We start from the raw sequence: 17,082 nt of genomic DNA, 5'->3' as shown, positions 1-17,082 counted from the left end.
ACAATAGATGGTGTGTAAGCCCCCTACCCTATACTGAGCCTATGAATGGGAAAAAGACCACGGATTGGGACTTTTTTGGCCCTGCCAAATTTTCAAAGGCCACCAATGCTCCCCCCCCCCCAAGATAAAATTCCTGGCGCTCTCGACTGTTATATTATTTAAAATGTTAAATAAAGCACCTCTTAAGATATTAAAACATGGTGTTGTCCGAATTCACCCCACATGTCTGAAGTCACCCCTTTTTACGGTAGTCATTAGAACAAGAATCTTTGGTTCAGACGTTTTTAAGGGGCCCCCCTGCGGACAAAGTCTGCGCACGCCTATGGTGTTATACCTGTTAACTTTTCCTACGAGAAGAATGAACACAAGTTTATAAAGGCTTAGAAAAACAACAATTTATTAAGAAACGAGGCAATAGAATAACGTCTGGACAACCTCGCAACGGCGCAGGTCACCAATCGCTACGCAACGCGCGACAACAACTAACTATATAGTGACAAAAACAATTAATTAACAATATTAAAACCCACATCTCTTCTAGATATCATCAAGCACATACGCCGCCATCTAGGGGAGTTAACATACCTACGTGCGATTTATTTTTAAAACATATATTTTTTGCTTCTTTAAATACGTTTGCTTGCAGGCGCCCACGTTTCACTTCAATTTTTTTTTTCATTGATTTAACTGTAGTTGATTTTTATATACATAGTTTAAACTTTGATAACCTGGTGCCCTCTGAATAATCATTCATTAATGAACTAATTATTGTGAATTTTATTTCTGTTTAAGAATCTAGAGATTGTGGCTTGTATTATTTAGTGTGTTCTTACTGTATAATTTTTTCTACATTTGTTTTGCTTCTTAACATGCATTTGCCTTGATCGTTTACGTTCCCCTTCCAATTTTGATATTATTCATTTAGCCTATTGTCGATCTTTTTATAGGTATAGATTTTTTAAACATTTACATCCTGTGCATACTGCCATCTGATCTTTTTTGCTTCTTAAAATGTGTTAGCACGCGTAGGGCACCCACGTTCCACTTTTAATTTTTTTTTCATTAATTTAACTAATTAATTCTTATATAAGCGTTTCTAGTTAGGTAATCATAATTTAAATAACAAATTTTATTAAGTAACGTTTTGGGCTTAAAACCTGGAGGTTTTAGATTACAGTCAGAGTATGCATCTACTATGTAATTTTATCTATATATATATTTTTTTGCTTCTTAAAACTCGTTTGCCTTTGGGCACCTGCAGCATTCCTCTTACAATTATTTATTCATTAATTAAACTAACTAGTTGATTTTTTAAACTTTGACCACCTGGTGTCTATTCTGAATAATTATTGTTTAATGAACTAATTATTATTAATAGATTTTTGTGTTAATGGAACTGAAGGTTATAGTATTCAGTCTCTATAGCTGAGTCTAGCTGTTAGAGTGCTATAAAGACGAGCACCGGGATAAATAATTTTGTTTAAATTTTTTGATTGTTGCTTCTTTAAATGTGTTTGCCTGCGGACGCTCACGTTCCCCTTTCAATTTTTTTTTTATTATTTTAACTAACTTTTTTATATATATTTCTAAGCTTTTATCACTCGGTGCCATCTGCATAATCTTTATTCTTTAATGAACTAATTACAGTCAATAATTGATTCGTTATGTTCAGATATAGGTACTCGTATTTGACTGTATAATGGGTATACAATATCGGATATGTGTACCTATCATATGCTTTGACTCCGTTATTTGTTAAAATTACTGCTAGTTTAGACTTCAGAATTACGTGGTCCATCTCTCCTCTGTCAATTACCCATACAATAATGCCATTATAATTTATTTTATTCAGTTAAGGACTTTTTAACTCTGAGTGATTACTCATTTGAACTATAAGTAGAACATATTGTAACTGGAAGACTTAGTTCCTGGATTTCATGCTAAATATTTTTTTGTTTTTTTTTCAAAAAATACTTTAGGTATTATAGATCTTATTATTTGTTTAATATTATTAACTATTACAGAATAAGTATTGGTAACATTAAAATATTTAATTTTCATAAAAAAAAAAACCATAATAATTTTTCGAACAACCCAATTTAACTGTTTACTTGTTTAATGTTTTATATAATTATCTATGTTAAAAGTTATAACAAATTATAAACAAGGAAACTATGTAAACACGCTGACACGCTGCATAATAGGCGAACAGTATCGTTACCGTGCGTTCAAAGTTATTTCGTTTATTTATAATATAATATTATTATGATTATTGTTACACAAATAAGTAATAAATATATAGTACCTGCGTGCGTCTCCCTTCTCCTGACCTTCTATTTATTTTTTATTTTCATTATATCTAATTTGCCTTCTTAATAATAATAATAATAATAAAAAAACTATAATGAATCTTTGGTCTGGTCTATACAACACTAAATAAGTTAAAGATTATGTTACAGCTGGGAACATAATAGCAAAGTACCTACTTATATCCTCAATATACAGTACCTATAGGAATAGTACAACATTTTTGTATTTATTGATAAGTTTTACATAAAATATAATTAAGTCTTTTATTATTTAGGAATTGGGGGTGTAAATTTGAAACTTGGGGATGCATAAGTGCACCCTTCTAGATGCGCCAATGAATACTATACACGTTAAAAGTTTCAAGTACCTATATGAGAATAATATTTTTAAATTACAAAAAAATAACTAAAATTAGTGTTCTTTGTTTCAGTATCTTATTTTGTCCAAATTTAACTTTAAAAATGTATAAAATTGTATTAAAATTGTGTTTATACATTTTATAGATTTTTTGATTACAACTTATGAGGAAACTTGTATTAAATGTTCTACTTTTTGACCAAATAAAATCGACATTTGCCATATTTTTTTTTTTTTTAAATCGACAATATTTATTTTATACTAATAAAATATATGAGTACATATAGAGCTCAAGAGTTAATATATGTATTTTGAACATTTTATCATATATAGAAAACGCCAATGTAAACATTTGGTGAATATTTCAAGTAAGTAAGGTTATTTGTTTTGATTTTGTCAAATACTGCAAATAAATAAACCATGGTTTTGCATAAAAATAACATTTTTTCCCGTCTAAAAGTGCAAGGCATTTTTTACATTTGACGACCTGAAGTACCAACTAGCAGCGGCGTATTTACGGTGGGGGATGGGGGAGTGGTCATTGGGACACCCCTTCCATAGGCTGTATATAATATGCAACATTTGTTGATGTCCTAACTTAAGGCCTCTAGCTTTAAGAGGACAATGCACCCGCATGTGTCTCCGTTTTACAACATAGCAAAAACTATTTTGCGCGGGAAGGAACCGAGAACGCTACAGTCATAAGCATAACTAAGAAACGAAATTTTCAACACCTAAAAAGGAGAACGTTGGCTGTGCAATATCGTTTTAATTTTGTCGTTATCAGAACTTCAAAAAAAGTTATTTAAGTTTGAAAAACACAAATAATAATGGATTTTGAAACAATAAGAATTTTTTTCGTATAAGTGATATCAATAAAATAAAAACGATATTGCACAGCCAAAGTTTTCCTTTATATGTGGTGAAAATTTCGTTTCTTAGTTATGACCGTAGCCTTCTCGGTTCTTTCCCGCGCTAAAGCGTTTTTGCTATGCCGTACGTGTTAGATGGAGACAACATAGCAGGTGCGACATCCTCTTAAAACCGGGACTACTGGATAAAATCATATCCCCCCTCCCCTCCCCCCATGACAAAATTCTAAATACGCCACTGCCAACTATATTCAATCTGCTATCAGAAATGTTCACTACCCCAAATGATGACGACTGATAACTGACACAAAAATATTACAATCAAAATTCAAAGCTAAAGTTTAGATTAGAAACAATTAATATATTATGTTCCATCAATCAATAGCGAATGTTTGTGATATTGAGTGGTACCTAAACTACAAATCTATATCGCATTAACATTTTAAAACACATAACTTCTATATAAATATTATAGTACCGATGTAAGTATATTTAATATATTTTAAATCACCTTTTTACTATTATTCATTTGAACACCTTCGTCAAAACAAATAAATAAAAATGCCAACATAATAATTTAATTATTTTTCATGTACTTCCAAAATATAAAAAACAACATGGTAATTAACAATGTGTAAAAAAAATGTAAATTTAAGTCATGACTGTACATAAAAAAGAAAATATTTATATAATATATTGTACAGAAATAGTCATACTTAAATCAACCACATAAAATATCTAATCAGTCTAAAATAAATCAAAATTATGATTAGTTTTTAATACTTAGCATAAAAAGTATAACAACTTCAAACTAAAAATTATTGGCAGTTAAAAAGTGTTATACTAAAACAAAATAGTAAATATTTTCAATGTAATCTACTTCGGTTTGTGGTGATTAGTTTGTTCTGAAAAAAATTATATTTCATTAGTTAAATTAACATAAAAATAATTATATTTGTTAGTGCTTATATAACAATATATTAGATATCTAAAAATTTTAAATAATAATGCAGCAACATTATATAATTTATAATTATCTCATAGTATTTAGAAATAAGTTATTTAAAATGTTTAGTTTTTAATAAGGAAAACAACCAGATTTTGGAAATCAAGAAACTAACAGTAACTCTTTAAATTAACATTGGATTTAACCAGTGTTGGCACTCATTTTTGGTTATAGAAGTGTAAACAGGTTTTTTAGATTTGGTTTTGGTCAAGTTTATGATGTAAGAAAACTAAAACCCAAGATTTAATTATAACAGGATTTCCAAAATTTGGCGTTAAACCTTGATTTTAGGTTATTTTTTCGAGTGATTTATAACTTATGTTATAATTTAAAATCATTCATACCACTGGGTTTTCTTTTATAGACTTCTCCAAACCGTGACATATACTTTCTGATATATTCGGCAACTTTATCTTTTGTACTGTCACTTATTTTTAATTTGTCCACTTTTTTTAATTGTAACTCTTTTAACAACACATTTTCATTAATCTGAAAAAATATTTTAGTGTTTCCATAAATAACATTAAAATCAATATTTTTTAGTTACTTTTTTGGCAAGATATTTAAAATCTTCATCGCTTCTTATACGTCCTTGTTGACAGGTCTTTTTAGCATATGATCCTAAAGTCTTTACTATAACAGTAGCCATTGAATGATAATAGTCTATTATTTTTTTCATTTCTTTCCTGTTATCAGGAATAAGTTTTAAAACATCCACAGATAAAGACATCATACTGATAGGTATCTTATGATTTCTTTGACTACGTAATTGCTCTAATTCAGTTGACTTGTCTCGTAAGCTAATGCGCCTATTTCTTGATGCTTTGAATTTCGCAACAATAGGTGTAATGATTTGATCATTAGTTGTGTCGAGACCAGGAATTTGAGAATTATCACCACCTTGAATAGCAGAAGTTGAAGGCTGAAAAATATATTTAGGTTCATTTCGTATTTCAAATGGATAACACTTCATAAGAGGTTTTTGTTTCACAATATTTTGATTCAAATTAATTGGTCTTACTTCTGAGTGTGGCAAATTTGGTGATGTCTCACCTTCTATCCAGAATGTAACTTTTTTTTCTTTAGATCTTTTTAAATAGTCGTTCACATTCATACTACTTTGTCTCTTTAATGCTGATTTTGTTGTATTGACAAGACAATTTTTCAATGCTAAACGATGTATACTACCCTTACGCATTATATTGCGTTTTGTAGCTGGTATTTCATCACGGTTTCTTTTTAAACCTTTTAGTTTAATTCCCCATTGTCGTTTCATAACAGCTACAAAACCATTTTTAGTTTTTACATGACCAACTATTTTTTTTAAAACTTTTGGTTTCATATTCTTATACAATTCAATTTCTTTGTCGGTTTCATTATATGTGAATACATTTGAGTTGAGATTTTTTGAAACAAATTTTTTTGGTACTGAGTTTTCATTTTCAGGTCTTAACTCCTTTTTTAACAAAGAATTGAATATGGCATTTGCAAATTTATTGTTTTTAGATACTTGAATAGTTTTAGGAGTCGGCAACAGATCTTCACTTAATGTGTTAGAGGTCACACCAGTTTCTTCGTTGATGAAAATAATTCTTTTATTTTCGTCACAAATAGATTTCAATTTTATATCAGACGAAGGTACCTTTTCAAGTTTTGTATTATAATTTTTTTGTTTCAAGTTCTTAACTGTAATTAATTTTGATGGCTGGTTTTTAAAAGAATTACTAATAACTTTAATTCTTGCTAATAAATCTGCACCAGATTGTACAACTTTTGTACAAGGTTTCTTAGAATGTTCCATTTCTGTATCAACAACTTTCATTTTTTCAGGATTATAATGCTTGCGTAAACTGTCATTGATCAAATTAAAGACATTAGTTTCAGCTAATTTAAATAGATGTTTTGTTGGAGATAGAACAGGTGATTCAATATTTTGATTAACATATTTATTGTTTGATGTAGCCATATTTTGCAGTTGTGTTTTCAATGGTTGACTAGATGTCAGTGGTGAAGGAGTATCATATAATGTTGGTTGATTAACTACATGACAATCAGAGAAAACTTGAGACTGTGTATGAGAATACTGTGGAAATTGAATGAATGCTTGTTGTACTGCTTGTGGTGGCATGTAATTCTTCAAACAAGGATTATGTCCACCATATTTGATTATTGAATCTGAAACAGAACATTTTAATAATATTAATGAAAATATTAATATATAAGCAAGTTTATGTAAAACACATTTTATATGCACATTCAAATACATGTCTGTATCCCATAAGGATTTAATAATTTGTTAATATAGTATATGGTATGTGGAGGTGGGTTGTGGAACATATGTAGAGGGACTATCAGTGCACAACAAAATAGGCGCGTAAAAAGACAGTCAATAAGGGATGGAAGGTTAAACCACATGACCCCTTTCTTCCCACCGTGAGTATGCCCATGATAATATAGCATAAACTGTTAAGTACAGCGCTGGGTGAAATTTTGATTTAATTGTTTGATATCTATCATTTTTTAATGAGGAATGTTTTCATATGGCTCTGTATTTATTGTTTTTAGAATTAAAAATTGAAAATATTTAGAAATATTTGTTGTATTTGTCATTCGACAATAATTTTATTTATTATAGAAATTTAAATAAATATTCAAGTTCGAAATATATTTATATTACTTTGTTCAACATGTGTTGCTTGTGAAGTAGAATCCCATCTTGTTTTTTCACTAATTCCATTATTATTGTTTAATGTTGAATTAAGGAAATTTACTGTCTGATGGTGTTGTAAGTAATTTTCATCAGGTTTCTTTTTTACTACTCCGTCGACTTTTTCATACCAATCATCCATCACCTTTTTCCTAAACCTAAATTTGAAAAAATTAGTAATTTCAAAAAAATATGTTGTTACCGAAATATAGTTTACATTTTTTGGCGTTCTTTATCCACTTTAAATTGATATTCTTTTCTCAATTTCATACGATCTAATGATGTAGCATGTTGATTCCGTACTTTATTTACATATTTATTTGAATATCTAAACCTAGTAGTACAAACATTATATTTTAAAACAAAATTATTTTATTTATTACTTACGTTTTTCGATCCAAAGTTGTTATGTCCACAGGAGATTGATAACAATTGTCTATAAGTTTACATGCACTTATATCTGTAGGTGGTTTATGATGATCTATTTTTTTAGGAATTTTAAACACCATTTTCAATACAATCCACTTTTTCCACAAAGCTCTAGATTTTTCCACCAGACTATTTTTAATTTCATTATCATTTGGCAATAAGCTATCAATTTCTTGAAAATGGTTTTTAATTTCTGTAGCAGGGTACTCTAAACTAAAAAATATTAAAATAAATGTATTATTCCAAATCAACAAAAGCCTGACATTACAACAGTGGCAAGAACTTTAAGCACCCGCATCCCTACATATAAAACTCAATGAAACAAAAAGTTCTATAAACATTGTCCAACATTCTTAAGTAATAGACATCACAATATCATAATCAACAGGCTAAGAATAGGACATACTTGGCTAACTAACGACTATATTATAAGATTAGAAGAACCGAATCAATGCTCAACTTATAGGGAAGTTCTAACAGTCAAACATATCATACTTCACTGTTGTAACTATACAGCTACAAGAACTAGTTTAAATATACCTGAACACCTATACAAAACATTGGGACCTGTCTTCTACTCTATTTATTATTTTTATTATTAATTATATCAAATCTGAGTTACAAAATCAACCAAACGGAAGAATGCAGTACCACTTTATGTAAAGTTACTAATATAAATTAATTTATAACAAGTGTGCAACAGACAAAATTGCATGAATGATTCATTCAAGTGTTACAGTTTGTTTGTTGAACTCTATGAATAAAAATACCTACTTTGAATATACTTCATCATAATTTAATGGCATGCAGGGAATAAAAAAAAATTCAGTTAATTTTTGGCATTTAACATTTGCAATCCCTATCCAATACTAAGATTTGAGGAACTATAAACATCTAAAATTAACAATATAAATAAGATGTTTTAGAACATCAACATTAGAAAAATGAGAACACACAGAGTGGCATATGAAAACCGGTCAAAACTTGCACAACATCCCTCTCACTCCCAACAGTTTGAGCCACAATTACTAATTTTGTGGTAGGGGCATATTGTTCTGCCTCTGATAATGATGCGCGACGCGGTCTGTTCTCATTTGAAAAAGAGTAGTTTCTACTTGAAGCAATCGTTCTATCCAATAAATGTAAAAAAAATATCATAACAAACAAATACATTTCTCACATCATATTCTAATAAGTAAAATATTATAGAACGCAAGAAAAAATCCTCCCAAATTAGTTAAAATTAATATTTAATTTTTGAAACCTTTCGATTTTAGTTTTGACGTCTTGTGGTATTTTTGCCCATTCAGCAACAACATCTAGTACTTTAGATTTAGTGATTGTATTTCTATTTGTTATTGGTAATTCAGCTAAGATTTCTAAAATCTGCAAGTTTTTAAAAACAATTTTGAAATTGGAAAAATATTTATAATTATTAGATTAAGTAAATTTACCATTAATTTAAATGATTCGTTTTCATTTGAAGTCATCCAGTTATGAATAATACTAAGTCCACTGAAATCCATAAATAGTCTTTTGTTCATATCATGTTCTCTTATAAATTTTAAAACATGTAATCGACTGACGCTGTCTGTAATGTGTACCATGAGTCTATTCAAATTCAATGTTGCCATTTCTTGATCAGCTTTTAATCCAGTTTTTAATTTGGCAATTTCTGTTAATTGTCTGCCCAACTATTACAAATTTAGTTAATATACATATTACTAAAATAAAAAACATTTATGCAGATAGATTTAAATGTAAAGAAATTGCTAGAAGTATAATTATGTCAGTTGGAAAATTGTATAGCCATAGCAGCTGCTAGTGGCAAGTATTGTTGCTAGTATGGGTTTTAAATTTCTTAGGGAAGTATAATAAATTAATAAATAATATTAACTCTTAATTACCCAGCTTTTTAGCTTAGCTGTTACAAGTTACTCCTAACTTTTTCAGTTCCTCAGATAATCTACAAGATGTGAGTATGTTTCTTAAATCTCAAATATGTAAAGTCATATTTAAGAAGTACCTTGTCAGAAAATTTAAGAAACTTGTATGACTATTATTTATTCTTAGACAATTTGTATTATTCATAATTGCTGTGGACATCTTTTTTCCCCCTTAGTCGGTGATTATCATAGCTTAACAAATATTGAAATACTTATGGGGGAAGCTCACTTTGGCTTATATTTGTCATATAAAATATAAATGATAAAGCAATGAAAGTATATATACTGCTATGTAAAGTGGTCTGAGAAGGGTAAAAAATTCATATCTATCCGGACCTCTTACAAAAAAGCTGAGGACACCACTGGAAGTAAATCCATAAAAAAAATAGAATAGTTTTGTATGCTTAATTATAAATAATACCTCTCTCAATTTATTTTCATCATTATAAGCAGTCCTATTTTCCAAATATCTTTTTTTTCTTTCTTTTTTCTCAGGCTTTGACACAAAAACATTTTCATTAGCACTTTCACTATCCTCAGAACTGTTCTGGTCAGCAATTTGAGATGATTTATTAATGTATCCACGACATTTTGATGAACCACAATAACAAATTTGAGCACCATCTCTGAAAATGTAAAGAATTTTTTAGAATAAATATATAAGATTTATATATATAAAATTTTACCCAAATATTTGAAAACTATAATCAAATGTAATTTCTTCGCCTTTTTCAATATGCCGAGTGCTAAAGAAACCAATACGAGATTGACCCAATACATGCCACTAAAATCAAAATTTAAATTTTTAAACTGTAAAATTATCTATGGCAAAAATGTACTGTCTGTAGTTGGCGCAAATTATAGATGTACACATACATATGATAGAGTTCTAATCTTATAATATAATGGCAAATACAAATATAAAAGTTAAGTTATCAAAATAACAAACTACACATAGTTTTCAATGTGTAAAAGAGATTTAACTAATGTTTAAGTGTTGGGAATTTCTTCTTTTTTTAGTGTGTTTATAATATTGCAAAAAGTGGGGCTAAAAGAAAGTGGAATCATGGGTAATAGATATTTATTAATCTAACAAATGTACAAAACTAATGAAAAATATTTCCACAAACAATACAGTTCAAATATAAAAATATCAGGATTGAAAAATTGGTTTGAGTTAAAAACTTACTTTTTCACCAACTGAATTTGGATCACAGCTATGGTTAATAAACCTAGTCACATTTCCTTTTGAAGTGGAATCGATAATTTCATCCGGATTTAATTGAACCATATAATTTAGATTTTTATATTCTTTTTTTGTTAGACGATTACACATTTCGTTATAATCAATAACTTCACCAACATATTCACTAATTAAAACGCCTCTATAAAAGATAAAATTTATGTTATAGTGCATATATAATAAAAATTAAATTCTATTAAAATAAAAAAATAATAATATTTGTATACTTGGGAATATCTTCAACAGCACAAATTCCATAACCTTTATTTTCAGTTTTAATAATGTTAGTTTTCTTGAATTGTTTATTTTGAAATTGTTTATTAGTACAATACCTTTTAAGAGAACAACCCAAACCACTAAAAAAAATTGTAAAACATAAAAATATATTATATATGTAAAGAAAAAATAAAGTATGGTTAATTGAATTATTACCATTCAACTTTAAGCAGTCGATTGAGACATCTATCATCACAACCTATATTTCCTTCAATTATATCTTCTTTAGATAATGTACACTCACAATAATCGTTTATGTCCCCAGATATTATCCTATGAATATAATATAGCTTAATTTAAAAATAGTTATCAGATGGTTAAATACCAGAATGCGTTGTCTTTGTCTTACTAATGTATAACATAGCTAATTTTATGTTCAGAATAATCCATTTTTAATTTTCATGTTAGGGTAAATTGATCTATCATCAAATAACACTAGTATCTAGCGTAGGCTCCACAAAAGTATTTTTTATATTTTTTTTTAAAGCAAGTTATGAGCATTTTAAAAGTTTTTAAATGCTCACACTTGTTTTAAAATTGATATATCAAACTACATAAGGCTCTCTTATCTTTGAATTTGATAATAGATCAATTTACTATAATATAAAAACTATATAGTTCAGAGGATTATTTTAAATGTTAATTTGCTACAATGAGTGTTTGTAAGACGGAGACAACGCATAATGGTATGAACATCCTCTTTAATAATAATTTAATAAATGAATATAAATTGAGTTATAGTACCGTTGTTTCAGCTTACGTAACCCAGGAATTTCAGAAGGTGGATAGGATTTCAAAGTCTGCCTGAAAAAGAAAAATAAGATTAAGTTAAGTGATATGTAAGGTATCTTTGTTTAAAATAAATGGTAAAAATCAATGAAATGATTCTAAGCAGGTTTTGGTTTACTTTAAAATAGTCAATATTTTTCTCCATTTACTTTCCAAAATGTTTTTTTTTATGTTATTTTCAGAAAAAATACTGAGAAAATTAAAAATGATTGCCTTAAAGCAGACCTACCATAAAGATTCAATATCAAAATATACTAGATACTAGAGAAATGATACATTTTGTGCATTTACATTATATATTATTGCACAACAAATAGTTTTTTTTTACAACTTAACTCTTATCTACAATTAATTAATAAAATATGACTTTATATTGCATAAAAAGGTAATAGTCAAATAATTATTCAGAACAAAGGTAAAGTACTTATACCATACCTACTTGTAATAATATGTAAAATTGCCGTTTCGGCGTTTAATAAACAATAAATAAAGTAAAAAGAAAATTAATGAATAAAAACAAATATATCTGTATAAAATCCAATGATATTATAACAATACCATTAAATAGATTTTATAATACTTTAATATGTTCAGTGCGTACAACGCTATTGGCATCATTTAATACCGTTCACATATTCTAAATGATTCAAATTGGCATTATATAACTAGATGTTCAATGTACTAAAACGTTAACACCATTATAATTATGATTCAACCATTTGCTTTTTGTCATATTATAAGAATTATTTCATACGTATATGTAAGTCGTACTTAGATAATATTCTGCATTTTTAAGATTTCTTTTTTAATATAAACAAATAAGACATGCAGCGAAAGTGTTTTTTAATTTTTAATTATAATTATAATTGTGTATTTCTTACCTATTAGGCCTGTATACATTTTCGTCAACTAATGTAAAATTGGTAGCTTTTAATTTTTCATTAAATTCTATATCATTCATTCTTGCTTCAAGTAGTTGATTTTTGTGTTCTTTGTAAATTTCATCAGCAACTAGATTATAATTAACTTCTGGAACTTTCATATCATCAAGTATTTCTATATAATTATTTTTAGGTTTAATTCTTTTTGACTGTCGTCTTTTTTTTTTTGGAGATTTTTTTTCAGGTTTTTGTAATTTAAAACTATCAGTCACAGAATCTTTTAATTGATTAACACTATCATAACTTTTACAGCGTTTAAATGAATAATAAGTTTTTTTCAATATAGAATCACAACTTTTGGAACGAATTTCTCTGAGTTTATAGATAGGATTACATTTCAAATTTTTTGATTTAAACAAAAACGATTTTGGTACCTCCAAATTAGTGTTTTGATATATTTCATTGAAGTGCTTTACATCCATATTTAACTCATGGGATTGCTTAAGCTTATTTTCTGCAGATACCTCAATATTTAATATTTTATTACTCAAACCATCAAAATCTCTACAATTTAAATTGGAGACATTTATACAATATGATTGTTGAGAAGTATCTTTATTTGTCGTATTCTCTTTTTGAGTTAATTTTTTATCTTCACTTAATAGTATCTTATTTAAATTTAAATATTTGATAGCATTAGAAATATTATAATAATCATCTTTTTCTAGTAACCTAATATTATCCTTTAAATCTTTTGTAAATGAGAATTTAAACTTCCATGGTACAGAGGCTCGACGAATAGGCTTTGATGGTAATTTATCAATATTTTCACTTATATTATTAACACTCTTTGATTGAAAAATCGAAATAGTGTTCCAGCCCACTGAAGTATTTCTTTTAATATTAGATTCTTGTGAAATATTGTATTTAAATTTGTTTTCCTGATCATTGTCAGAAATATTAGACAATTGTTTCTCTTTAAGTTCTTTTTCATTAAAATTTTTGGAAGTGATTTTTTGTTTTTTCCGATTTGATTGTCTATAGTTTGTTCTATTACTGCTAGTCCTACGAGATTTTCTTAATTCCAAAGAGTTAAATTCAGAACTATAATCTGTACTATCATTTGAATCACTTGATGAAACATCTGTAACAGTATCAGACATATCTAATGAAGACTGTGACTCTTCCATCATCATTTCTATCTGACAAGATTGTGTCCACCGAGATTTGACTTTTACAGGCTTTTGATAATCCACTGGAGGACTACTAGAAGACATTTTAAGTTGAATTTATCTACAAATAAATGTATTATTTTGTTTTGTTTGATTTTGTATTGAATTGTCCATCTGTCAAAAAAAAAATTGTTTTTATTTTACAAGATAAAATATAAATATATTACAAAAGAATAATAATGTTAGGTTTATTGTTGATTAAAAACAATTGACTTTTCTGTTATTTTAAATAACCAAAAAAAATTTGAATACTGTCTACCCTATTTCAGGATAAGAGTGAACAGCATGGAGACTAAGCCACCGAATATCATTGGACCCCTAAGTGTTGTTATAGCTCATAATCGTTGGTGACTGTTTTCGATCAATGTCATACTGATAGTTTTTGCTGCTACCGTAAATACGCCGGTGGGAGCTGTTTATGGGTGGGGATGCATAGACACACCAATTGAGAACCATAGACCCTTCTGAAAACTTTGAATAAATTATGAGCCGACAATAGTTTGTTATAGAACAGACTAGTTATACAAATTACAACTTGGCGTTAGCTAATGAAAAACCCTTTAATTATTAGAACCTACTGACTCATATATCAGATTTGATCACTATTATACTATACAGTTAAATTATGTACAAGGGAAATATCTAGAATAAAATTGTACAACATGTCAGCATCAAACACAAAAATAAAAAGATCCCTAATGCTATAACTATATTTATAAGTTATTACTACTAATATAGTAATAAAAACAATCAAACAGTAAATGCAATTAATGTGGTTAAGCTATGGGAGAAGACCTAGGGTCGTTCTTACAATGTCCGGTAGTGTCGGTTAACACTAACCGATTGATAACAGATTTTATTACCAGCAGAATTCGGCCGGTTAAGCTTTGGTTAACTTTAACCGGACATTGTAAGAACGGCCCCTGAAGTTTAAACGCTATGATCTGCTGAGTTTTTTCTAATTTTCTTTTTATTAGTAGATTAAATATAAGATTATTATACTCAAATGACAATGTATGTGAGTGAGACCTAACCTAATCTTAACTCTTAAGGTAAAATCTAACAAACATTTCATACAAATGTCTATGGTATGACATCGAAACTTAGTTAACTCTTATAATAATATTGTAATATATTATATAAATGAAGTAGATAAATAAAACACAAAATAGAATTTTATCTCACAATTAAAAGATGCATTCTATGTTCATATTTTGTGGATGAATGTGAACAACAATCGATAGAGGCTGATTCTGAAAGAAAATATAATATCACAATTAGTAAGTTAGGATTCTATCAGTTTATTTATTGCAACATTAGTCGCGCCAGTGTATATTACGTCATTAGTTTCATGGATCAGTCTTTTCGACTATGTATTATTTTTCAATAATAACAACGTTTCATACCTTTTGTTTAATAATATCAAAACAAATAATTATTTCAAACAATTTTTTTAATTTCTATAATATAGTTATAAAAAGTTATTCCTTCAACATCAAAAGGATAATATTTAAAAACAATTGGAATGTACAAATTATATGGAGACTCATGGCAGGCAATTGAAGTTTTCAAAAAACCCTTGGCAGCCAAGTTGTTAAATTTATTTAGTTATAAGTATTATAAGTATTTTTAATATTATTTGTAAAAGGTATATTAAGTATCAATAATTGAAATGTAAAATGTATATTTTATTCAAGATGTAAAAAAGTGCGATCATTTTGACCATAGAGCGACTAACGACGGGTTAATAAAATATTACTAAATACTCACAAACAATTATGTCTAACGTAGTAACGTATCCACATCTTATTAGTGTAGGAGACATCAAAGAAATAGAAATAATATAATACCACTCGATTAATCAATTACCTTTCGAAATTCAAATGAACTTCGAAAAATATGGCAATAGGAAAACCCGAGACTGGATTACGGCTTAAACAGAAGAAGCTTCTATGCGACGCTCAACGCAATGCGATATTGCGATCGCGGAAAAGAAAGAGGACGCTTATCAGTAATCACAGAAATGATTAATCATATTATTGTGGAAGACGTCCTAATCACCACCATAGATAATATATTATCTATGATCACCACATAGAGTAATATTACTATGTCGCATTTTGATATTTTTGGTATAACCACGAACTAAGATAATAGTTCATGGTATAACGTAAACACAGTATAAACACACAATATATTATAACGTATAAAAATACTAACATACGTTTAAAATACGAGTTGAGCCGTTCTTAATTTAAACCGATTTTATTATGAGTTCGACATACATTTCCTAACTTGTTTACATTGACTCAATCGGTAAATTCATTATTCCATGAAATTGATATTTCTTACAGCTCCATTATCATATTTAATACCATTGTGACGCACGTTGTAGAGATCTTTAATCTTCATGCTTCTATTTAAAACTGTGCTCACAACGAGCGTCTAGCGCACGGTTTAAGATATCTTAAACCGTGGTCTAGAGACCGTACAAGAGCAAATATCTTATCAATTATCATATCGTATTTCTTATCAATTATCATCGTCATAAAACTACTATAATAAATTTATTATAATTTAAAAACTAAAACTGTGATTTTTTATATTTCTGTGATTCAATCTGGATTAATTCACAACTGTTAATCTTAATCTTAGTCTTATAAAATTAATTGTTAGAGAATACATTATACAGTATAATATAGGTATTGTTGTCTTATAAATAATTAAAAATAAATATATAGGTAAGTGTAGCTAAATGACACAATGTCGCTCAACATAAAATTAAATATACTCTCGTTAGATGAGTCTCTATTTCTTCACCGTGGGAAGTTAGGTTTTCGTCAGTACATAAAAGGTAAAAAAGCGAAACACGGGATAAAATTTTATGAGCTTTGTTCTCCAGATGGTTACGTATTAAATATAGAAATGTACAATGGAAAAAAATTCTCAAGTGCTCAAATTACTAGATGTAATACTGCTATAGCAGTAATTTTTAAATTAAAAATGTGATGTCGGAGGTCAGTACTGCTATAGC

At 28.1% G+C, this 17,082-nt stretch overlaps 1 protein-coding gene across 3 annotated transcripts; it reads right to left on the bottom strand.

The window, feature by feature from the left end:
• Positions 1–4,109: 4,109 nt before the first annotated feature.
• On the bottom strand, positions 4,110–16,050 carry LOC132938562 (uncharacterized). 3 transcript variants are annotated; one of them, XM_061005477.1, is made up of 18 exons: positions 15,819–16,049; positions 15,234–15,301; positions 12,817–14,162; positions 11,891–11,950; positions 11,303–11,419; positions 11,098–11,226; positions 10,817–11,012; positions 10,314–10,411; positions 10,049–10,253; positions 9,136–9,375; positions 8,946–9,067; positions 7,640–7,894; positions 7,470–7,586; positions 7,223–7,410; positions 5,567–6,720; positions 5,093–5,467; positions 4,890–5,034; positions 4,110–4,444 (listed from the first exon to the last, which is right to left on the bottom strand). In XM_061005477.1, exons 3-18 carry the CDS (start codon positions 14,091–14,093, stop codon positions 4,416–4,418), a joined length of 4,707 nt encoding a protein of 1,568 aa, XP_060861460.1. In that variant the 5' UTR covers positions 14,094–14,162; positions 15,234–15,301; positions 15,819–16,049; the 3' UTR covers positions 4,110–4,415. The 3 variants fall into 3 exon arrangements, with proteins under 3 accessions (XP_060861460.1, XP_060861459.1, XP_060861461.1); XM_061005476.1 differs by having other exon boundaries at positions 5,093–6,720; XM_061005478.1 differs by lacking the exons at positions 4,110–4,444; positions 4,890–5,034 and having other exon boundaries at positions 5,303–5,467; positions 5,599–6,720; positions 15,819–16,050.
• Between the last annotated feature and the right edge of the window lie 1,032 nt (positions 16,051–17,082).

Source organism: Metopolophium dirhodum, chromosome 2, assembly GCF_019925205.1.
Source record: "Metopolophium dirhodum isolate CAU chromosome 2, ASM1992520v1, whole genome shotgun sequence".
Classification (NCBI taxonomy): Eukaryota; Metazoa; Arthropoda; class Insecta; order Hemiptera; family Aphididae; genus Metopolophium; species Metopolophium dirhodum.
This window is presented reverse-complemented; position numbering and strand designations above follow the sequence as displayed.